This window comes from Dromiciops gliroides, chromosome 2 (genome assembly GCF_019393635.1).
Source record: "Dromiciops gliroides isolate mDroGli1 chromosome 2, mDroGli1.pri, whole genome shotgun sequence".
In the NCBI taxonomy this organism is placed as follows: Eukaryota; Metazoa; Chordata; class Mammalia; order Microbiotheria; family Microbiotheriidae; genus Dromiciops; species Dromiciops gliroides.
Genome location: NC_057862.1, coordinates 422827787 through 422853168, shown reverse-complemented (window position 1 = coordinate 422853168; position 25382 = coordinate 422827787). Strand labels below are relative to the sequence as shown.

Here is a 25382-nt window from a genome sequence, read left to right as displayed (position 1 = left end):
AAATTCTTCCTCTCTGATCAGAAAAAGTTTGATTGTGAAAATATTTTGTTCAGAGTTTACATTTAGACTTTGGTTATATCTAATTCATGACCAAAAATAGAATACATCTGAAATATCCATGTACTGAAACCACTTCAGTTACTGATAATCAGTAGTTATCAAATGTATTTTTTTTCACTTGGATCATAGAAACTATGAAGCTGAGTTAGTTTCCTGCATTTGTACCTTAAATCTCTTGGGTCAAGCAGTCATTCTGCTCACAATATTGTTCTTTTAGAGAGGCCACTACTGTACAATTCAGCCACTGCAGTTCCCTAATCTGCTTATTTATAATTCAAAAGCTTGCCTATATATTAATGAACCCTTAATGAGCTGTTGAAAATGCCTGAATTACAGTCAAATTATTAAACTCAAACAGCCCCTGTAATCATACTATTTGAGTGGGTTTTAGGTACTTTTCACATCTGCAGCTTTGTATTATGAAGGATATGGGTTTATTCGGAGAAAGCTTTGTAATAATTTTGACCTGCAATTTATTTATTGCCCTCAGAATGCAGTAGACTGTGCAGATGCTCGCTTCTATTATCTGTGGGGCAGGTGCACAGCATGTTGAAAGGCGGCTAATTAGGATTTGCTGAAAGATATGCAAAAACTGTGGGCTTTACAACAAAGCCAAGTTCATTATTGAACAATGTTTTAGTGTCTGTTTATGTGATTTGTCTAAATTTTAGGAATCCTGAAATGAATGTTACGGTTATAAGTAGATTAAAATCAGTAGCAAAAATAGGTTTTATTAACCTTATAGATACATTGGTTGCCAGAGGTCTTAGATTTCGAACTTTATAAAAATCCATTGGAGAATGGTATATCAGTATGTACATGTATATGCACATACATGTATATATAGTATGTACGTATGTATATAATATGCATTATAGTAAGGAAACAAAGAGAAGACAAAGTTTCTTTTGATCTTTTTATTTCAATTTGTTTTTCTTTTGAGTAATAGAGTTCATTTTGTAGGATTGTAGAATTCAGAGTTAGAAGAGACTTTAGAGGTTAGTATTAGTCTCTCATTTTTAGATTCATTCTTGTTCAACTTACTTTGGAGTCAATTAACAGACTTATAGGTACACTGAGGGGTTGCTAACATTGGAAGTAGTATGATTTCATGGAAAGAATACTGTACTAGGAGCCAGGAGACCTAAGTTAAATCCTGGCCCCAACATGTATTAGTTTTATGCTCATGGGCAGTCACTTTACTGCTTGTGCCTTAGTTTGTTAATCTATAAAATAGCAACATTAATACTTATACTACCTCTCAGAGTTATTGTGAAGAAATGACTTTGTAAACATAAAGTACCATATAATTGTTATTATTATTGGGGAGCTAATACAATGTGATATAGGGGAAAGAACATTGTATTTAGTGTCAAAGTCCTGGATTCTATTCTTGGTCAATCACTTAATAGTACCCTTAATAGTTCCCTAATAGCTGTGTAATATTAGACAAATCACTTAATCCTTTTAAACCTCAGTTTACTCCTGTGTAAAAGAAAATAATACTTGTGCTACTTGCCTCTGGGTTATTATAATTACTAAATGAAATAATGTATGTGAAATACTTTTAAAACCATAAATGCTACATAAATATGAGGTGTTTTTATTGCTATTATTGATAGACACCTGACATTAGCATTACACTGCTAATGAGATCAACAGTAATAAATTCGTAAGTGGGTATGGTGAGGGAAAATGGACAACCATAGCATGCAGATGAAAAAGTGTCTATGGTATTGGCTTGAACATAAGTCACTCTCAAAATATAGACCAAGTTCCTAAATTGAGATTTCCTTGAAAAAAATTTTAAATTATATGCCAAAAGATAACCTAATCATAAGCCATGCTCATGTTTTGTACAAATCAGACTTAGAGGGGAAAGTATGCCCTGTTTTCAGATCTGCAAACCCTGATAAATGTGTGTCTTGTTTGCAGGGTATTGTGCCAGCTACTAGAAGAGATATGAAATTTAATTAAGACATTGTGCCCTTTCAGAGGTAGAAATTTGACCAACCTTGTAGAGTTAGGTAGTGGTTTGCTATAGTCACAAAGCTAGTGAGTTTGTAGTCTAATAGGAGAAATTTGATATATAAGGACAATACAAAAAATGCATAAGGGTAACAAGCTAATATAATCAAATTATGAAAAATTTAGGAAAACAGATCTCAAGTAAGTTATAATATTGCCCTTGGAGATCTGTAATCATGACTTGTCACAGAGGAAAACAGTTGAGTGACTTTTTCCCCCCAAACTATTGATTAAACATCACATGTGAGTAAATTGCTGATAAAGGGCCTTCAGGATGTGTTATATTATAAAAAGCTTGATGTTGTTCTTTTTTAATGAAAGGAAAGTTGAGCTTTTTATTAAATTCTAATTTTCTTGATTAGATTTAATACTTCTAATTTACAAAAATGACTATGGGAGGATTGGATTAATACACTCATCCCTATAGTTGCCACAGATTCTTAAAGAAGCTAATATACATATGTATAATTTTTTAAGTGAGAGAGAACTTACCTAAGTAGCTCAATAGCTGTTCTACCAACAGTAAATATGCACTTATTATAATTGTCTTTAATTGTATCTGTTCCTTCTGAGACAGTAAGGCAGTAATATTTTACATGTACACATTGGGTGTGTAAAATAATACCACAGATGGTGAATGTTTGTATCCCTTTGCATTCTTTCTTGATGAATTGATTTCCATTCCCTCCTTTACAATCTGGTCCCTTTTGTATTAAAAACTATTTTAAAATCTTCCCATTTGTTTGCCGTTTAAAGTCCTTTATAAGCTGGCTCCATCCTAACTTTCTAGTTTAATATACATTACTTCCCTCCTGTGCTCTATGGCTCAGTCAAATTGCCCTTATTTTCATTCCTCATGTGATATTCCCTCCCAGTGCTTTTTCACTGACTATCTTTATGCCTGTAATGTATTTCTTCCCTACTGCTACCTCTTAGAATACTATGTTTATTTTGTATATGGCTTTTCTTGACACTTCTTCCCTTTACCTCCAGGTACTAGTGACATCTCTCCCCAAATTACTTTATATTTGTTTTATATATACTTTATGTACTTGTCTCCCTTGACAGAATGTAAGCTTCTTGAGGAGAGTTACTATTTCATTTTTGTTTTTATATTTAATGGCATCTAGCACAGTAGTAGGTGCTTAATAGATGTTTATTGATTGAATGGGAAAGGACCATAACTTTGTTAATAGGTTCCTTTAAAGACTAGCACTTCTGAAACTTATTTGACCATAGAATACTTTTTGAAATTCATGGATGAAGCCAACCCTATTGATGGGGCTCTGAAGGTATTGAATCCTGACCTTCTACCCCTCCTGCTGTAAGTGGGAATTGATAAATGGGCACAATACAGAGCAAAATATTTATGTTTTCATACCAAACCATTTTTATAGATTTTGATAAATTATTTTATATTTCACATTTTAAATGGAAAATCTCACAAACACAACTTTTTTCATGAAGTCCACCTTCATGTTATACCAAATACTGTGGTTCCATGGATCACTATCTGGGGACTACTGATATGAGAACAACCAGCTATCATGAAAATTTCAATGGGTTTGGAGTCAGTCAGGAAACAAGCCAGCCACTATGCTAAACATTGAAGCCAGAGGATCTGGGTTCCGAATCTGGTTTCTAATTGTGACTTTGGGAGGAAGACACTTTTCCTCTCTGGGACTTATTTTCCTTCTCTGCAAAAAATGGGAATAATATTTGCATTATTCACCTCATGGAGTTATGTTCATGAAATAGCAGTTCAAAAATGTCAAAGTGCTACAAAAATGTGAACTTGTGCTATTATGTATTTGACCTCGGCCTCTCTGTAGCCTTTGGCATTGCCAAGTTACCCCCTTCTCCTTGATCCTCTCTTTTCTCTAGGCTTTTCTGACAGTCCTTTTCCTTCTTACCTGTCTGATTGCTCTTTTTCAGTCTCCTAGGCTGGATCTTGATTCAGATCATGCCTGCTAATTATGAGTGTCCCCCTCGATTTTGTCCTGAGCCTTCTTCTCTTTTCTCTCTATACTAGTTCACTTGGTAATCTCATTAGCTCCCATGGATTATGGAATCCAACTCAATGAATAATCTCTAAGTCCAACTCTAATTTTTCTTCTGACTTTCAGTCTCATTTCCAACTGCCTATTGGATATCTCAAACTAGATATTCCGAAGATAATTTAAAATCAACATGTCTGAAACTGAACACCTTATCTTTTCACCAAGACCCTCCCTGCTCTTCTTTCTAGCTTCCCTATTTCTATTGAGGATGTTACCACACTCATCATCCGGGTTTGAAATCTAGGTGTTATCCTCCATGCCTTGCTTTCTCTTAACATCCATATCCAACCTATTGCCAATTCCTGTCAATTCTATCTTCTTAACATCTCTTATGCCCTGTTCTCTCCTCTGACACAACTCCCAGCCTTGTGCATATCTTCCCCACTTTACCCCTGTACTAAAGTGTGTCCCAACTACAGTCTATTCTCACTATCAAAGTGATCTTCCTAAAGTACACCTCCATATTCAGTGAACTGCAGTAGATTCCTGTTAGTTTTAGAAACAAATATAAGATACTCTAGTTGGGTTTTTTAAAGTCTTCTCAATGTGGCCCTTCCTCATCTTTTTTGTCTTCTTAGACCTTGCTTCCCTCCATGTACTTTATGACCCAGTGATACTGGCTTCCTCATTGTTCCTTGCCCAAGAAACCTTATCTTTTGACTCGGTGCATTTTCCTTAGCTGTTCCCATGCTTGTAATATTCTTCCTCTTTAACTGCCTCCTGGCTTCCCTGACTTCCTTCAAGACAGCTAAAATCCCACCTTCCAAAAGAAGTCCTTTCTAACCCCCTTTAATACTAGTGTTTTCATTTTGAAATAACCTTCAATTTATCCTATGTATATCTTTTTGGTATATTGTTTACATGTCATCTCCCCTATTAGACTGTAAGCTCTGTGAGAACCAGGGCTCTGCCCCCCTTGCAAACATGTGACTTGGCGTGTCGTTTTGCTTCCAGTCCTGCAGGGAGCTTCTGCTTCGGAAGACAGAATCTTGCTTTTCAGTTGCTGGGACTGCTGGTGGTGGCAGAAAAACTTGGGAGAAGAAGGAAGCCAGGCTGAATTTGTCTTTCCTGTAGGGTAGCTAGGCTTTTTCTTTCTGAACTCCACATGTTCTTCCTCTCTCTTTTGCTAACTTCTAATATACTTTAATAAATGTTTAATACCCAAAGATTGGTGCTATAAGCTTCTAATTTAAGGTGACCACACATTAGATTTTAGTTATAACAACTCCTTGAGGACAGGGACTATTTTTGCCTTTTTAGTACATTTAGTGCTCAGGTTTTATTACCTGGCATATAGCAGGCACATAATAAATGCTGGTGGTTGTTGTTGTTGACAAGGTACTTTTGCCTCAGGTACTCAGTTACTCCATCTTTAAAATAGCTATGTAATCTCCAAGAGCCTTTCCAATTTTAAATCCTACAATCTATGATGATTCAAAGACCTAGGACGTTGTAAATGGCCTTTCCTTGGTCAACATGCCAAATGGAAAAAGACAGTTTGAATGAATAGAAAGGGCAGCTGATGAAAAAACTAAAAGTGGATAAAGAATATCTGAACAAATAGAAGCAATGGAATATACCCAAACTTTAAGAAAAAAAAAAGGAGGAAAAAAGAAATGGAGGTGAAAATATGAGCAAATGTTTAGACTGAAAAGGAAAGTTAAATCAAACATAGCAAAATGGATAAAATCAATGGTTTGTTAGAGAAATTTTGAAAATATGTGGCATGAGCAGCTAGGTGGCACAGTGGATAAAGCACCATTCCTGGATTCAGGAGGACTTGAGTTAAAATCTGAGCTCAGACAGTTGACACCGGCTGTGTGACCTTGGGCAAGTCACTTAACCCTCATTGCCCAACCAAAACAAACAACAAAAAAAGAAAATATGTGGCACAAGGTAATAGTGCTATAATCTTCAGCCAACTGACAATGATAATTTAAAGGACAAAAATAAATAGATCAATTGGTAGATAAATAAACAAATAGTATATGAGTTTGAAAAGACCTTAGGGATAATATAGTCCCACTCATTTTGTAGATGAGGAAACAAGCCTACAGAGAAATGACTTGCTTAACATTTTATAGGAAGTGACAAAAACAGGCTTCAAACCCAACTCTTTAAACTAAATCCAGTGTTTTTTCCACTATACCATAGCAATAGGAATTTCTGGTCCATGGGAGTATAACACTAAGGAGAATGAATTATGAAAAAGAGAAAGATGTGGAAATACAAATATAATAAATCTATCTTAACAGATATTTGGAAAATGTAGTGGTTTAGGGCCAGGGTAAGACATCAATGTGATCTGCTTGACTATATCTTAAATTAATCTTGCTGCTATATTATATTTTCTTTTAAAAGGTTCTAGAAGTAACTTTGGCTCCCTAAATGAATTTATGGTCTTAGGATATTATATTTGCAAATCTTGTCTGTCCATTAACCTCTGAATGGGTGACAGAAATAATTTTAAATGTTGATGAGACATTTTTATTATTCACTTGAAATTATGTTGAATTACATTTTTAAATGAAGGTGACAGCTTCTTCTGAAATTCAAGCTTCATCTGTGAGGTTAGCCAAGATAGGCTGTAGCATTTTTGCTATATTGTATAACTCAGGGCACCTAGAAACCAAATGTGTTTTCACACAATTGATGGGAAATCCAAGTTAGCATATACAATAGCAATGCTGCTATTCACTTGAGTGCTTGGCAGCTTATAGATGTTACTGTCATGTAAGCTGCACTCAACACACAGAGTGTGTCCCACTGTCTGTAAATAACTCCGGGCGCAGACGTGGAAGGCAGAATCCGAATGCAAACATGCCCGTTGCCAACTTAATCTCCATGGGGATGCTGTGTAACTAGTGCGTGAATACCTGTTTTTAAACAGATTTAAAGAGGTTAATTGGGCTGGGATATTTTAGGTTGTGTTACATCTCTAATGAAAATGCTGATTTGAAGCTGCCGTGACACTGGTGCTTTTTACACCACTATAATTATTTTAAAACTTTGTTTGCTGCACTGTTGATAGCATCTTGGCAGAGAGCCTGCATGACCTGATTAAACCTATGAATTGTCAGCCATGATCCCAAGTCCTCTGATGAGATTGCTGACTGGGCATCACTTAGGAAGTTCTTGATCGAACAGAGAAATTAGATGGAGAATGCTGTGCCCAGTAACGTTGTGCTATATTGGTGGAACATTTTTAACACCATATTTAGCGTCCTTGCTTTATAGTTGGCTGGCAATTGCTTAACAGCTTCTGTATAATTAAAAAAAAAGCATAGCCAATTAATTCATAATGTATGTGTTTCTTTTCTTCTCCTCAAATTACATTTTTAAAAGTCCATCTCATTCTCTTTATTTTCCATTTTGGGAAGAAAACACATGATTTAAACATTCAAAGGGCGGTTTAGCTTCTGGGTCTGGCCATCCAGAAAAGCACAACAGCCACTTTTATCTGTTGTGTGGCCTTCAGCTCTGAACTGGACAGCAGAACACCTGGGTCTGACTTCCAGCTGGCTGACTCAGGCAGTCATTTTCTCTTACTGAGGCTTTAGTTTCCTATTGTGTTGTGAGGAAAATTATTTGACAACTGCATGAAGAAGGAGTCCCTTTACCTTTATCTGTCTGAGCCTTAGTTTCCTCATCTACAAAATGAGGATGACAGTCCTACCTGACGGTTTTAAAGCAAATACATCTTAGACAAAATTATATAGGAATGGGAGTGGTAATGATTATTACTTTTCTAGTGCATCTACTCCTTTAGGTGGATTTTGCTTTTTCCATTAAAAAAGTGTCATCCAAATCTGGGAAAGTGAGACATTAAAAGTCTTAAATAGAAACCAAAGCCTGTCTGTCTGTCTGTCTCTCCTTTACTCTCCCCCTGTCCCTTCCTTCCTTCCTTCCTTCCTTCCTTCCTTCCTTCCTTCCTTCCTTCCTTCCTTCCTTCCTTCCTTCCTTCCTTCCTTCCTTCCTTCCTTCCTTCCTTCCTTCCTTCCCTCCCTCTTTTGCTCTCTCCCTCCCTCCTTTCCTGAATGGAATTATCCTAGAATGGGGCAAAGTTGTAGCACAATACCTTTGAATTTCTAGTATTACATAAATATAAACTTAGGAGTAACTTTCAGGTACTGAGGGAGAACTTGATGGGTGTAGTAGAATTAGCTGTAGGTTATAGTCCTGGATTGCCACTAACATGTGACTTTGGACAAGTAGCTTCACTTCTGATCTGCAGCTTCCTAAAAAAAAATTAAAGGGTTTGACTAGATACGCTAAAAGGCCACTTCTTGCTCTTTGATTCTGTAATTATATGAAATATCAATAATGAATTAGTCAGATTTGAAATACAATGTAATGATATTTCTGTTTGACCATTTACTCAAATAAAATACTCACCATGTTCATTTTCTCTCTCTACCTTCCTGTTCCCCTTTCCCACCATCCCTTCTCTCTCTCCTTTCTTGAAGGTCTCAGCATCAGAGGAGCCCAGGAGGAGGACCCCCCAGATCCCCAGCTAATGAGACTGGACAATATGCTATTGGCAGAAGGGGTTTCAGGTCCTGAGAAAGGTGGGGGATCGGCAGCAGCAGCTGCAGCCGCGGCCGCCTCTGGAGGTTCTTCAGATAACTCTATTGAACACTCAGATTACAGAGCCAAATTGACCCAGATCAGACAAATCTATCACACAGAACTGGAGAAATATGAACAGGTCAGCAGCCACAACTCTCATAGTCCTGCGCAAACCTGCTATTGCTCTTCTGTTAGACTGCATTAACCCAAATCCAGGGGCTGTGAGGTGTAGGAGTTAAAACAAAGAGAAAATTAAATAAAGTGAGTGTAAAAAATACAAGTGAGTTATTTGATTAAATGGAATGAAGACCCCATGAGGTTAAGACTTGTTTTATCTTCTTTGTGTATTAGTTTTTTACTGTTCCCACCTATGTCCTTATTCCTATTCCTATTTTCCTCAATTCTGAACTCTTTATTAGTAGCTAAAACCAAAGCCATTTGCAATTGTCATGTGTGTGGCAATATTGTCTGTGTTGTATACTATAAGAAGCAACCTTGAAAGGAACAGGATTCTAAGGTTGGAGCCTCTTTTTGTGTAGTGAGCTTTTATTCTCTTATCATGTGAGTTCCAGAATCCTGTAATAAATCCTTCTAGAACCTTTAGTCTAAGACATAGATTCTTCAGTGTATCAAACCAGAAAACTACAAAGTGTGACTTCCAAAGAGACCATTTTAGGTAGCGAGCCAGCCTCACAAAGTAATCAGGCTCTAGCCTCATTTCTGTGAGGGTGTAGGCTCCCAGAATCATGTAGATTTTGGGGGAGAGAAAGTGTATCCTGCAAGAAGTTGCTTCTTTGTTAAGAATTAGATTGAGGAGACTGTTCCTAGTGATATATTGAAAAGATGTGAATCCATTCAAAACACATTTTAGGTATTAGTTTGGCACTAATAATCCTATCTGATGAAAGATACAGAAAATCTCATACAATGTGGATTTACTACCCACATTCTAAACTCTTGTGGCCTATGCTTCTTAGGACAAATGTCACAAAATGTCTCCATTTTTTAGTGCTGGGATCCTGGCCAATTTTAGATCTGGTTATTTCATTCTCTTTCCCTGAATTCCTCAGGCCATTTTTATTGCATTAGTCTTCATTGCCTTTCCCACATATTTTGATAGTAGAGCTGTTAAAATGCTGATTATTTCTTAGAGATAAGTACACTTCAGTGGAAGGTGATATGGTTTTCATCTATTTGATGGTAAACAGGGAATGCTAAGCCTACAGAAGAGAAGACTTGGGGTAGGAGAGCATCCAATCACTGTCTACAAGCACTTTAAAGGCTGTCATGTGGAAGGAGGATTAAGATTGTTGTACTTGGTCCCAGAAGGAAGACCTAGGGTAAATGACATGGGAAGGTCATATTGGTTTGATGTAAGGAAAACCTTCCCAACAATTAGTTGTCCAAAAGTGGAACTAGTTACCTAGGGGAGATATTGGGAAGATATTGTTGGAAGTATTCAAGTGAAGGCTAGGCAAACACTTGTCAGGGATGTTGTAGAGGAGATTCTGATTTATGTATGTGTTGGACTAAATGATTTCTGAGTTCCCTTTTAATTCTGAGATTTTGTGATTTTATTCTGTATTGCTTTTGTTCTTTAGTACTATGAAAAATCTGATTTCGTGTGAGTTACTCCACCTATCAATGGAGATCAGAGCACCTGTATGCTTTAGTTACATGGTCTTCATGATATTTCTATCCAGCCACTATTATCACTAATCTTTAAGCAGTTAAACTGGGAGTGTAAATTTTGCAAAATAGATTAACCACCAAACTCTCCTTTCCTCAAATAACTATTGGCCTGCCCATAGGAATCTCTAAAAGCTGAATGATTGTCCTTATAATTCATTTAACTTGTGTGACCCTGAGAGATAGGCATTCTGCATCTGTCCCTTTCTTCTGAATGGATCATAGGGTCATAGATCCAGAGCTAAAAGGAATCTCAGAGGTCATCTAATTCAGCCTCCTCATTCTACAGTTAAAGAAACTGAGGTTGAGGTAACATAAATTATTTATCCAAAGTCATTCAAGTAGTAAGTAAATCACAGAGATATAGGGGAACCTAAGTTCTCTGACTTCAGAGCTAATGTTCTTTCCACCATACCATTCTACCCTCTAAGGAAGAAGTATTCTTAAATATTCTTTGGGATCAAGCTTAGTTATGGAAATCAGACTGGAAAGGCATGAATAAATTCTATTTCCTATCATTTTAAATTTAAAAATAAAGCTAGTATATGTAGGGATTAAAATTCTGCTGTAAATGTTAATTCATCTGAGATTATTTAGAAATAGTGATGTAGCCATTTGTGTTTGTTTTTCTTTCCCTTTAAAGAAAAAAATAGTTTTTAAAAATCAGCGTATAGGTTCCATATACTTCAGTATTTCAAAATATTCATGATTTCTCTAGTGAAGATGTCCCTTCCAATGATAATAGTTTGTGGCCCTGCTTGCTGTTAATAAAGAAAATTCATCACTTGGTAACTAACCTTTTTGTGATGAGGCTTACTTCATTTAGTTGGGCTTAACCTCTGACAACAGTCTGTTGATTAGCTTTTAATTGAAGTCATTCTATCTTGGCAAGACCTGCCAGGACTTGCATTCTATTGGCATGTCTTTCATGAACAAACAAAGCGATAGGACTTTAGTTAAAGGGCTCTATGTGAACTTACTGAGTTTTATAGCCTAATCCTTTGTTGTTGTGTTTTTGTAATATGGCTAATTCACCTTAAGAGTGCCATAGTCTGTTGCTGGGGCAATCAAAACCACAGCAAAGAGCTGGAGAAGACCTTAGAAACTGTCATCTAGTCAATCATATTATTTACTAAGGGCCTACCATGTGTCAGGCCTTTGTACTAGGTACTGGGGATGCAAAGATAAATTTGATTATTTCCTGTCCCCAAGGAGCTGATATTCTCATGGGGGAGACAATATATGACAATAAGTGACATATATATATATATATATATATATATATATATATATATATATATATATATATATATATATATATATATATTTTATATATACATACACACATGTGTGTCTGTATGTATATACATATATACACATACATATATGATTAAATACTCTGTAAGTATTTAAGTCATAAGCTCAGAGTCATAGGTTCATAGTATTTGCAGCCAAAAGATAGATATCTTAGAGATTATGATAGCATGAATATTTTTCACCTTTTTCTACCAAGAGGAGATGGGTAAGTTTCATTATCTGTTCTCTGAGACAGAACTTGGTTATTAGAATTAGGCCACCTTTTAGGTTTTTTGTTTTTCTATTGGCACTATTGAAGCCATTATGTCTTCCTAGTTTTGCTTACTTGACTCTGCATTAGTTCATGTAAGCCCTTTCTTGTATTTCTAAATTTCTCATAGTTGTCCTTTCTTACAGCACAATAGTATTCCATTACTTTCACATGCACAGTATGTTCAGCTGTTGCCCATTTGGTGTTACCTAGTTTGTTCCCTTTTCTTTTCTTTTTTCTTTTTTGGCTACTGCAAAACATACAGCTATAGAAAGATAGACAGATTTATAATATACTCATTATTTGCCAGCACTGTGTCAAATTATGGAGCATATGTATAAGCAAGTAAAATAGTATTTGCCCTCAAGGAGCTTATGTTTTTAATGGTGAAGGCAGCACATAAAGAGTGGTAGCGGTGGTGTATGGTATTTGGAATATGATATGGAGGCCTGGTTCCAGCAAGGTGAAGTAAAAGTTCGCCTATCAAAGATGAGTATCCAGGAACAGAATCCAAGATTCATTTGGGGTGGCAGAGAACAGATTATTGCTGAGTGCAGAAGGTGGTAAGTGAGCCAAGGCTCTTTGGCATTTGTGAGGCTTTTCTAAGGTCTTTGACCTGCTTAGGGGTATGTTTTGGAATGAGGTTTCAGGACAATGGTTATGAACAATTAAATAACTTTTCTTTCATAATTACCAATTATTTTCCAGAATGGTTGGATAATTCACAGTTTTACTAACAGTGTATTAATTAATTTGTCTGTCTTCCCAAACTTTTCAGTTAGTCAATAAACATTAAGTGCCTATTGTGTGCACTGTGCTAAGCCCTGGGGATACAAAGAAGGTGACAGACAGTCCCTGCTCTCCAGGAGCTCACTCTAATGAAGGATATAACATACAAATAGCTATATACAAACAGCTATATGCAGGATGAATTAGAAATACTAATCGAGAGTGAAGGCACCAGAATTAAGTAGGTGAAGGAAAGACTTCCTGTTGAAGGTGGGATTTTAACTGGTACTTGAAGGAAAACAGGGAAACCAGGAATCAGAGATGAAGAAAGTAAGAATTTCAGGCTTGGGCCAACAGCCAGTGAAAATGCCAAGAATTGGGAGATGGAGCATCTCATTCCAGGACAGCAAGGAGGCCGGTGTTACTGGGTCCTCAGAGTCTTTGGTGGGGAAGGAAGATGTGAGATTAGAAAGAAGATCTGTGAACAACACTCTGAAGATTTTATATTTGATCCTGGAAGACCCAGGGAACTTCTAGAGTTGATTGAGTAGGGAATGCAAGGGCAGACCTGCACTTGAGGAAGATGACTTTGATAACTGAATGGAGGATTCACAGGAGTGGGGAGAGATTAGTGACTAGGAAAACAACCAGTAGACTATCGTAATAGTCCAAGCATGAGTGACTTGGAGAATGGTGGTACCCTCAAGAATGTCAGGGAAGTTTAGAAGTGGGAAGGGGATAGGGGGCAAGAAAATTCATCTCATTTTGGTATGGCGAGTTTAAAATGTTTTTTAGATATCGGCATCTACTTTGACTTATCCAGTAGGCAGATAGGGATGTGAGGCTTGAGATCAGGAGAGAGACTAGAGTTGGAAAAGTAGATTTGAGAATCATCAGCAGAGAGATGATAATTCAATTCATGGGAACTGAAGAGATCACCAAAAGAACATAGAAAGAGAAGAAAAGACAGGCCAGGTCAGAGACCCACTGCTAGCAGGCATGACTTGGATGAAGGCCTAGCAAAGGAGATTGAGATAGGACTGGTCAGATAGGTAGGAGGAGAACCAGGAGAGAGTAGTGTTATGAAAACCTATAAAGAAGAGAGGGGAAGAGGGGCAGCTAGGTGGGGCAGTGGATAAAGCACCAGCCCTAGATTCAGGAGAACCTGAGTTCAAATCTGGGCTCAGACACTTTACACTTGGACCCTGGGCTAGTTACGTAACCCTCATTGCCACACCCCCTAAAAAAAAAGAGAGAGGGGAAGAAAGTAATCAACAGTGTCCGAGGCTTCAGAGAGGTCAAGAAGAATGAGGACTGAGAAAAGACCATTAGATTTGGCAATTAAAAATCATTTGGAGGGGGCAGCTAGGTGGCACAGTGGATAGAGTACCAGCCCTGGAGCCAGGAGGACCTGAATTCAAATCTGGCCTCAGACACTTAACACTTACTAGCTGTGTGACCCTGGGCAAGTCACTTAACCCCAATTGCCTCACCAAAAAACCCAAACGAACAAAGATAATTTGTAATTTTCTAGCGTTTGATTTTGGTTGAATGACAAGGTTACAGGCTGGATTGTAAAGAGTTAAGATAATGAGAAGAAAGGAGATAGAGAAACTATTGTAGTCAGCCTTGTCAAGGAGTTTAGCAGGGAGAGATATGGGATGATAGCTAGTGGGGTTAGATGTTTCAAGTCGTTTTTTTTGAGGATGTGAGGGACATGGGCATGTTTGTAGGTAGTAGGAAAATAGTTGGTAGAAAGGGAGAGATTGGTGATAGGTGAGAAGGTGAGGATCAGAGAAAACAGTCTGCTGTAGAAGACAGGATTGAATGGGATCACTTGTGCTTGTAGAAGGATTTACCTTGACAAGGTGAAGGACTACCTCTTCATGTGAAACAAGGGTGAAAGAGGAGTTAGCAGCACAAGGCATCTCAATAATGTGAAATGAGAAGGAGGGGTGAAAATGGAGCTTTTGGTGAATGGTTTCAAATTGTTATGTTTTTTTTTTTTTTCAGCAAAAAATGAGGCAAGGTTCCCAGATGATAGAGTGTGGGAGGGTGAGCTATGTGAAGATAGAAAAAGATTTTTAAGCATCCTCTGTGGTGAGTGGGGAAAATGAGTTAAATAGAAAGATATAAAAAAGATTTCCTTGCTCATTGAGGTCCCAATTGAGATTATGTAATGTAAATTTGTAGTGGACCCAGTTGGTATGGTTTAGTGGTTTTTTCCACTTCCATTCAAGAGCTTACTTGTACGAATCAGTGTAGTTGATGGTCAAAGTAATCCAAGGCTAAGGCTTAGCAGGGCCAAGAATGGTGATATGATAAGGGAGCAAAGGACTCAAGAGAAGAAAATTATATAGACTTGAACTTTTTTGGCAAAGGATCAAGACAGGAAGAAGAATGTTAGTACAGGGGTAATGGCCCTTGGAAAGAATGGAGTTTGTGGTTGCATGGCAAGAGGGAGAGGGGTCAGAATGATAGCATGTTGTCATCAGATGAGAAATTTCAGACTTCATGAATATGGAAGTGGAGTAATTTGTGGGTAAAGTTAGACTACTTGTGATGGTCAAGGGTATGACCATTTGTGTGTGTGTGTGTGAAGTAGTATGGAGGAGGTAACATATGAGTAAGTTGAGGAACTGTTAGGTTAAGGTGTTTGAGGAAAAATTCATTTATCTAATCAATCTATCTGTCTATCCATCTAACTAATCTATATCTATCTATCCATCCATCCATCCATCCATCCATCCATCCATCCATCATCCATCTATCTATCTATCTATCTATCTATCTATCTATCTATCTATCTATCTATCTATCTATCTATCTATCTATCTATCTATCTATGTCCCCTAGTATGAAGGCAGGTGTCAAGGGAGAGAAAAAAAATGTGAGCCAAGCATTGAATTTCTTGAGGAAGCAGAGTGTCCGGAAGTTACCAAATACCAGAAGTTTGATTGGATGGTAGATAAAAAGTAAGGGACAATCTCTAAGTACAATGGGAAATAAGGAATATTTCCACTCCCCAAACTTGACAAATGAGTTAGGGAAATGAGTGAGAGTGCAGTTAGAGTTGGAAAGAATGGCCAGAGAGACTGTCATCAGGAGTAATCCAAGTCTTAATGAGAACCAGAGGATGGAAGGAATGGGAAAGGAAAAGATTTAAGATCAGAGCAAGTTTCTTGCTGGAAAATAGGCATTCCAGAGAATACAGTGGGAAGGGGTATGTAGAGCTTAAAGAGAGTTTAAAGAATACACACACCACAACACATACACACACACACAGCTGAAACCTTGCCCTTCTGCTCTCTTCTATGTGCTTCAATGAGACTGTAATGAAAATATATCTGAAGCCTGTTTAGATTTAGATTGCCATAAAATTAACAAACACCACTTCTGCTGTAAATTAAAGTACCTTATAAACACAGCCAAATTTACAAAGCTAAGCAGACTTAAAACTAGAGTTTGAGCTAGAATAAATTTAAGCTGGAATGCTTAGTTGTGTGTGGGTATTTCAGTAACGTCCCTGTCTTTTGAAATGCTAGTTTAAAATAATTTTCATGAAAATGTCATTTGATTCTAAGAGAGCCAGGTTTAATGATTCTAGCAGCATACCATTTTTAGTCTTTTATAAAGGCTGCTGGTGAAATGTCAGACCTATCCATCCAAACTCCAGGAAACTGTAGTCAGTTCTCAACTACAACTAAGAGAAAGGCAAAGCTGATTTAAAACACAGAACTTCCCCTTTGTTGATCCTGACACCCAGAAATGTCTGATTTATAGAAATATGATAATTTTTCGGGGTGTGCAGCAAAAATAATACTGTGCCTCAGGAACATTGTCTTAAGAGCTGAGAGACAAAAGTGGTTTGTCTTACAAATATACAGAGCATTAAAATCATGTTGCTTATCTCTGAAATGTTGTGTAGTAATCAAAACATTAACAACTAATTATAGCCAACAATTACATAGCACTTCAAGATTTGTAAAGTACTTTATAGATATTATCTCATTTGATCCTCACCACAACTTTATGACATAGGTAATATTATTATCCCCATTTTACAGATGAAGAAAGCTGAGAATGGTTAAATGACTTGCCCAAGAACAGAGAGCCAGAAATGACTGAGGCGGGATTTAAACCTACATTTTCTTACTTTTAAGTATGCTGTGTTACCTTCATCATGTTAAGTACACAAAAAATGAGTTACACATTGTTAAAAGCTGGAAAGGAACCTTAAAACTAAAATGTTGAATTTGTAAGGGATCTCAGAACACAGATAAAACATTAGAGGTGGAAAAGACCCCTGGACCTAGAATTTTATAGCTGTATGGGATTTAGAACATAGATTATAGGTTGTAAACCCGAAGGTCAGGACTGTTGAGCTCTGTCCAGTTTCCCTTATTTTACAGAAGAGATAATAGCATCTTCCACATTGGTGTAATTAGAGCCTTGTCCAGGTAAATAGCTAGTAAGTTCAGCCCCATCACCGAGCAAAGATGTTTTAGACAAGGGAATGTTCTCAGTGTACTAGACTTTCTGGGCCTCTCTATCTTTCTACAAGAAGATAGACAGATGCTTTTTGCATTTAGAGTTTGATTTAGGCATGTGTTGCCAGGTATATGAATGCATAACAGATAGGACATAGATATATCACTCCATGAATAGGTCTCCCACTTTGCCTGTGCCAAAATGAAAATCTTGTACATGGGCTATTCTGTTCATAATTTACAGCTACTATAATAGAGGTGACATATTGAAAGTTATCTTCTATAATTACATTGAAATACATTTTTGCTGTAGGCAAAAGTATTGTAAGGGTCCCAAGGCTCCCCAGCATCTGGGAACCTGTTTCTGAGTTCACAGATGTCTTTTGAATTCACCCCAAATCAGGGTGAAGCACTGGAGCTGGGCATGAGCTGAAAGCTAATAAGATATAGTTTGACTGCTCGAAGGCCTTCAAGTTGCAGAAGATCATTTTGGGAATGGATAACAAATGTTGAACTGAGCCACTCTGATGTTTTTCCTTAAGTACTTCCCAGAATACTGATTGTATGCCCAAACCTACTGGAAATGACTCTTGTGTATGTGAAAGAATCTCTCCCTGTTTCCCCCCTTCCCTGAACAAGTAGCAAGCCTTGTAATTAGAGGCTCATCACCAGAAGGTTGACTACTAGAGGATGACCACAGCAATTCATGAAAAAAATCTAGTAGATATAGAATTAAATTACATCCATTGAAGTGCTACTGTGGGAAAGAACTCTGCATTTAGAGGTACAAGACCTGGTTTCAGATCCTGCCTCTGATAATGCCTTGTATGACCTTGGGCAAGTAACTTAGTCTCTATTTCCACATCTCTAAAATGGGGGTGGGGTAGGTCAGGGTTAGTATTAGGTGACTTCTGAGTTTACTCCTCCCTAAAAGTTTATGATTTTTTTTTTATCCAAGGTGAGATAACACTGATTTTCTAAAAGTACAGGTCTGATCATTTTATTCTTCTAACTCAATGAATGATTCTGTTTTATATTTAGAATCAAATACAAACTGCTCTGTTTGGCATTAAAAATACTTTACAACTTGCATCCAGCCTACCTTTTATCATTTTGGATATTATTACTTTCATTAGAGTCAGGCAGTAAACATTTATTAAGCATTTACTATGTGTCAGCCACTGTCCTAAGCACTAGGGATATAAAAAAAGGCAAAAGACAGTCCCTGCTTCAAGGAGCTCACAATAAACAAGTATGTACAAAATGCTATATACGGAATAAATAATTAAGAGAAGGATGGCACTAGAATAAAGAGGAGTTGCGAAAGGGTTCCCTATAGAAAGTGGGATTTTAGTTGAGACTTAAAGGAAGCTAGAGAAGCCATGAGGCAGAGATGAGGCATGGGGCACAGCCAGAGAAAATGGCATAGCCTAGAGCTGGGAGATGGAGTGTTTTGCTCATGAAATAGCAAGGGGGTCAGTGTCACTGAATCAAGGAGGATGAGGTAGAGAGTAAGGTTTAAGAGGACTAGAAAGCTAGGATGGAGGCTAGGTTGTAAAAGGCTTTGACTGCTAAGCAGAAGATTTTATATTTGATTCTGGAGATGATAGGTTTTCACTAAAGTTTATTGAGTAGGGGGTAGAGTGGTTCAATAAATAGTCCAGAACTACACTTTAGGAAAATCGTTTTGGTGGTCAAATGAAGGATGGATTGGAGTGGGGAGAGACTTGTGGCAGGCAGACTGACCAGCAGGCATACTTCAGGCATGAGGTAAGAAGGACCTATACCAGAGTGGTGTCACTGTCAAAGAGAAAAAGGCATATTTGAAAGATGTTTGCAAAGATTAAATCAACTTTTGGCAACAGCTTGGATATAAGTGAGAGGACAGTGAGGATCCAGCATGATTCCTAGGTTGCAAGCCTCAGTGACTGAAAGGATGATATTGCCTTCAATATTAATACAGAAGTAGGAGTGGGGGGGGTGGATTTAGGGAGAAAGATAATGAGTTTAGTTTTGGACATGTTGAGTTTAAGATGTGTACTGGACAACAAGTTTGAGACATCTGAAAAGCAGCAGGATTAATACATTTGAGAATTGTCAGCATAAAGAGGGTAATTATATCTATGGGAGCTGATGAGATCACAAGTGAAGTAGTATAAAGGGAGAAGAGAAAAAGGGACAAGGACAAAACCTGTGGGATACATACTGTTAGAAGGTGTGATCTGAATGAGGACTGAGGAATGGTCAGATAGGTAGGAGGGAGAAGTAGGGAGAGAATGGCTGTCCCATAAGCCTAGAAAGGAGAATATCAAGAAGGAGAGGAGTGATCAACAGTGTCAAAGACTACAGAGAGATTGTGGAGGATGAGAATGAAGAAAAGGCCATTGACAGTTTAAGAAAGCATTATTAACTTTGGAGAGCAATTTTGGTGGAATGGTAAGATAGGAAGCTAGATTGTAAAGGCTTAAGAAGAGAGTCAGAGAGGACAGCTAGGTGGCACAGTGGATAGAGCACTGGCCCTGGATTCAGGAGGACCTGAGTTCCAAGTCTGACCTCAGACACTTGACACTTACTAGCTGTGTGACCCTGGGCAAGTCACTTAACCCCAATTGCCTCACCAAAAAAAAAAAAGAAGAAGAAGAAGAAGAGAGTTAGAGGAAAGAAAATAGAGATACCTGTTGTAGTCAGCATTCTCAAGAAGTTTAGCCACAAAAAGTAGGAGATATAGGACAGTAGCATAAATGGAAGGATCAAATGAGAGGTTTTTAAAAAATTATTTTTAACATTCTTTTAAAATTTTTTAAAATTTAATTTGATTTTATTTTTTAAAAAAATTTCCCAATTACATGTAAAGATATTTTTTGAGTTCCAAATTTTTTCTCCCACTTTTCCTTCCCTCCCCCCTCCCAAAGCCAGCAAGCAATCTGATATAGGTTATACATTACAATCATGTTAAACATATTTCCATATTAGTCATGTTGTAAGAGAAGAATCAGAACAAAAGGAAAAAAATGAAAGAAAGAATAAAAACAACAACAAAGCAACAACAAAAGTGGAAATAGTGTGCTTCAATCTGCATTCAGACTTCATAGTTCTTTTTCTGAATGTGGAGAACATTTTCCACCATAAGTCTTTTGGCATTGTCTTAGATCATTGTATTGTTGAGAAGAGTTAAGCCTATCACAGTTGATCATCACACAATGTTGTTGATACTGTATACAATGTTCTCTTGGTTCTGTTCATTTTACTCAGCATCAATTCATGTAAGTCTTTCCAGATTTTTCTGAAATCCATCTGCTTATCATTTCTTACAGCATGATAGTACTCCATTACATCCATATACCACAACTTGTGTAACCATTCCCCAATTGATGGGCATCCCCTCAATTTCCAATTCTTTGTCACCACAAAAAAAGCAGCTATAAATATTTTTGTACATGTGGGTACTTTTCCCTTTTTTATGGTCCCTTTGGGAAAAAGACCCAAAAGAGGTATTGCTGAGTCAAAGAGTATGTAGTTTCATAGCTTTTTGTGCATGATTCCATACTGCTCTCCAGAATGGTTGGATCAGTTCACAGTTCCACCAACAGTGCATTGTGTTCCACTTTTCCCACATCTTCTCCACTGTTTATCATTTTCCTTTTTTGTTATATTAGCCAGTTGGATAGGTGTGAGGTGGTACCTCAGAATAGCTTTAATTTGCATTTCTCTAATCAGTAGTGATTGAGAACATTTTTTCATATGGCTGTAGATAGCTTTAATTTCTTCATCTGAAAACTGCATTCATATCCTTTGACCATTTCTCAATTGGAGGATGACTTGTATTCTTATATATTTGATTCACTTTTCAATGTATTTTACATATGAAGCCTTTATCACCAACACTGTCTATAAAAATTGTTTCCCACCTTTCTGATTTCCTTCAAAAATTTTGAGTTCCAAATTCTCTCCCTCCCTCCAGTTCCTCCTCTACCTATTGAAAAGGAAAGGAAAGCAATATATCTATTATACCTGTGAAATAATTCAAAACATTTCCATATTAGCCATGTCACCAAAAAGCAAGAAAAATAAAGGAAGTGAAAAACTTCAAAAGAATTCACAGTTGGTTTATCAGTTCTCTATCTGGAGGTAGAAAATATTTTTCATCATGAGTTCTTTAGAACTATCTTGGATCATTGAATTAATCAGAGTAGCTAAGTCTTTTTTTTTTTTAACTTTTCTTTCTCTAGTCCTCTTTATTATTCATTTTAGGGGAGGATGTGAGGGAGCTAAGGCAAAACTGCTAGCTCTCACTCTATCATCTTGATTCCACCTATCCATAAGGTCCTGACTTTCTGTATGTGTTGGTATAGTTAGAGCAATTCTAGAGCTGACCATAGTGGGATGAATAGGATGAAAGCAAAGTCTTCTGAAGTAACAGTGAAGTGATGGTGGTGGTGTCTCTTTTGGTGTTGTGATGGTGATTTACTTTGTTTATTCTTGTGGTAGCAACAAATATGGGAAGGCCTATGGGGCCAGTGTTTCAGGAATGGTACAGGGGTTTTCTTTGGCTGTTGTCTATTTTCTCAAGCCTCTTTGATCTGTTCTTCCTCCTCTTTATCGTGTTCCTCTTTCTTCTTCTTGCAAAGATGACAATGGTGATAATGATTCTCAGCAGAAATTTGTGAGGACCTCATGAAGAGTGGAATAGCATTTCTGCTAACCAGGAGATTACATCACTTTTCTGCTGTGGACACTTGCTGAAGGTGGAAAGTACTCTTTCAGTGATGTAAACTGGAACCCTTCCATTTCTCTAAAAAAAGCTTCATGGGTTCCTATGTGGGAGAGGAGTGAGGTCTAAGGCTGCAGCAGCAGTGACAGCAGTGGCAGTGGCCTAGCTGAGTCTTTCATAGTTGATCATCCTTACAATATTGCTATTACTGTGTACAGTGATCTGGTTCTTCTCACTTCACCCTGAATCCATTCATATAGGTCTTCCCAAGTTTTTCTGAAACCATCCCCCCATTATTTCTTATAGCACAATCTCATTCCATCATAACTATGTGCTACAACTTGTTCAAACATTTCCCAATTGATGGGCATCCCCAAAATGAGGGGATGGGAGAGTCATGGATATATTTGTAATAGGGAAGAAGTCATTATACAGAGAAAGATTAAAGATAAGTGGGAGTGAGGGGGTAACAGATGAGACAGTCTTTTAGATGAGATGAGATAGAATGGGATCACTTGAGTAGGTAGAGGAGTCCATCAACCTTGGTAAGGAGTTAGGCCACCTCATTGTGTGAGACAAGGGTAGAGAAGATAGGAGCGGAAGGCCACTACAATCCCACCAAATTAGCCTTTTTGCTGTTCTTTACATACCATACTCCATCTCATATCTCTGGGCCTTTTAACAGGATATCCCCCATGCTTGGAATGTATTACCTCTTAACCTCTTCCTCTTAGAATCCCTAGCTTCCTTCCAAAGTTATCTCAAATATCACCTACATGAGGCCTTTTCTGAAAATCCAAATTCCTATTGCCTCATCCAATTAAGTTGTATTTATGTTGTGTATATTTATTCAAGTGTATGTTGTCTCCCCAAATAGAATATAAGCGCCTTAAAGATGGGGATTATTTCTTTTTATTTTTGTATTCCCAGTCCCTAGCACAATGTCTGACTCATTAGAGGTGGTTAATGAATCCTTGTTAATTGGTTGGTTGACTTTATGACAGGCATTGTGCTAGGAATATAAAGACAATAATTAAACCATCCCTGTCCTTCAGGAGCTTACTTCCTACTGGAGTGATTCAGCATGTCCACAAATAGGTAAATAAAAGATAATGTGATGGGAGAAAATACACTAATAAGTAGGGGAATGAAGAAAGCCTTTCCCATAGGAGATCATTTAAAGAAGCTAAGGATCCCAAGATGTAGATGTTAGGGAATACATTCAAACAGTGAAGCAGGAAGAAAGTACAACCTCTATGAAGGCATGGAGATGAGACATGGATTTCTGAGTTCAGGGAATAGCAAGTATGGCTGGAATATATGTGAAAGGGAATAAAAGCAAAACAATCTTTAGCAAGTTAGGTTGAATCAGAATCATAGAGAACTTTAAGTGCTAAACTGAGGAGTTTCATCTTAAAAACAATATATAGCCATGGAAGTATTTTTGAGTAGGGTAACATGGTCAGATTTATTCTTTAGAAAGATCATGTTATTACCATCATGTAGGATGAATTGGAGAATGGAGAAATTTTAAACTATTTCACTAGTTCAGAAGATAGGTGATGAGTCTCTGAACTGAGGTGGTAGCTATGTGAATGGAGAAAAGAGGACAGAAACAAGAGATGTCAGAGATAATGTAGACAAGTCTTAGCAACTTATTGGATATGGGATGTGAGGGAGAGTGAAGTCGAAGATGACTCCAAGATGGTTAAGATGCTTACTCAGTGTGTGACCCTGGGCAAATCACTTAACCCTCATTGCCCCACCAAAAAAATAAAGAAAGGAGTAAAAGAAAAAAAATAAAGAAAGAATAAAAAGAAAGAAAAAGATCTGCAGAACCTGTAGAATGTTGTACACAGTAACAGCAACACTGTGTGATGATCAACTCTGATAGACTTAGCTCTTCTCAGCAATACAGAGATCCAAGATGATTCCAAAGACTCATGATGGAAAATACTCTCCACATTCAGAGAAAGAACTGTGGAATCTGAATGCAGATCAAGCATACTATTTTCACTTTTATTTATTTATTTTTCTTTCTGTGTTTTTTCCCTTTTGTTCTGATTATTCTTTCACAATATGACTAATGTGGAAATATGTTCAACATGATTGTACATGTATAACCTACAGTTTTCTACACAGCAATTCATTAAACTATAAAGATATAGAGAGTTCAAGCTCTTCATCAATGGAGGGAGTGTCTAAACTGATGAAATCACTGATTTTTTTCAAGTATTAAAATAAGAAATAATTTCCTATTCATTGCTCTGAAAGATTTTTGGCTCTCATAAGCTTTTATAGTACCTTGCCTTATTGGTTGTTGGAATCTTCCTTCCTTCTTAAAATTTACCCGTTTTATTACCTCTGTAGTAATGGCATCTATGACTTCAAGTATGATAAATAAAATTAATCCTTTCCTGTCCAAATATCCCAATTCCTTACATAAATTTTATTATTCATTTAATAATGGCTCTCATTTCTAAATTGCTTTGCTTTATAAACAATCTTTTTTTTTTTTTACAAAATTCTTGAGTTAATATTGTAAATAATATAGTAGCTAATAGATTAAGGAAATTACTGAGTCACTCAACTCATAAGTGGCAAAGCTTAGACTGTATTAGACTTCTAGTCAGGAAGATGTGTTCAAATAACCCACTTCTGATGTTTACTAGATGGAGCACAGCAAAGATAGCAGAGTGGGAGAGGGCAGTATAGCTTAATTCTGCCCAACAAAGACCTAAAATGAGCACCAAAATGTGTAACAGTTGGGAAATTCAAGGAGAAGACACAGTGAGATCTTTATCTACTTCATGGGTCAGGATCAGAATCCAGCCTGTATCTATGACTAATCCAACAGCAAAGTTGTGGGCTTTTCTCAGGAGGGGACCTAAACGTAGGTGTAGAGCTTATCCTGTGTTCAAGGGCATGGAGCAATTGTGGATTCAGGAGAAACTAAGTCTAATCCTATGTACTTTGGAGAGAACAAGAACTGAGCCAACCAGCAGCTGTGTTACTCTGAACCCAAAGCTCAGTTGTAGCTCTGGCTTGGAATAAGTTTGGAACCTGCAATTAGTTTCCAAGGTGACTTATGGCTATGTTTCATTTCAAGAAATAGTCAAGGATCCATTTCAGATGAAGATGTGACCTGACACTATGTACTGGGCAAGGAGCAGGCAGAGAAGGAAACAGTAGTGATCCTTGAAAGGAATTATGGATTTAGCCCACAGACCTAGCATGAACCCTACATTTGAGGAATCAGGTTAGACAATCCTCAGACCAAGAAGGAACCTACAGTTTTGTCATGCTGAATCTGTAGTACCTTTTATTTCACTTATGGGGGCTAAGGCCAGAAGAAGGCTGGAGCTCCAATTAGAGTTAAGCCTACAGCTATATTGCCCTGACCATACTGATATGCTTACAAAGCTCAAATTAAGTAGGAAGTAGCCAGACTTTGTGCTAGATCAGACAATAAGGGTAGA

At 37.3% G+C, this 25382-nt stretch overlaps 1 protein-coding gene across 2 annotated transcripts in view; it reads left to right on the top strand.

The window, feature by feature from the left end:
• The window catches only part of PBX3 (PBX homeobox 3), a 311413-nt gene that overhangs the window by 211453 nt on the left and 74578 nt on the right, over nucleotides 1-25382 (top strand). For both annotated transcript variants that reach the window (XM_043989758.1, XM_043989757.1), the window contains exon 3: nucleotides 8615-8856. In XM_043989758.1, the coding sequence (XP_043845693.1) occupies nucleotides 8615-8856 (242 nt within the window). The remainder of the gene's footprint in view (nucleotides 1-8614; nucleotides 8857-25382) is intronic.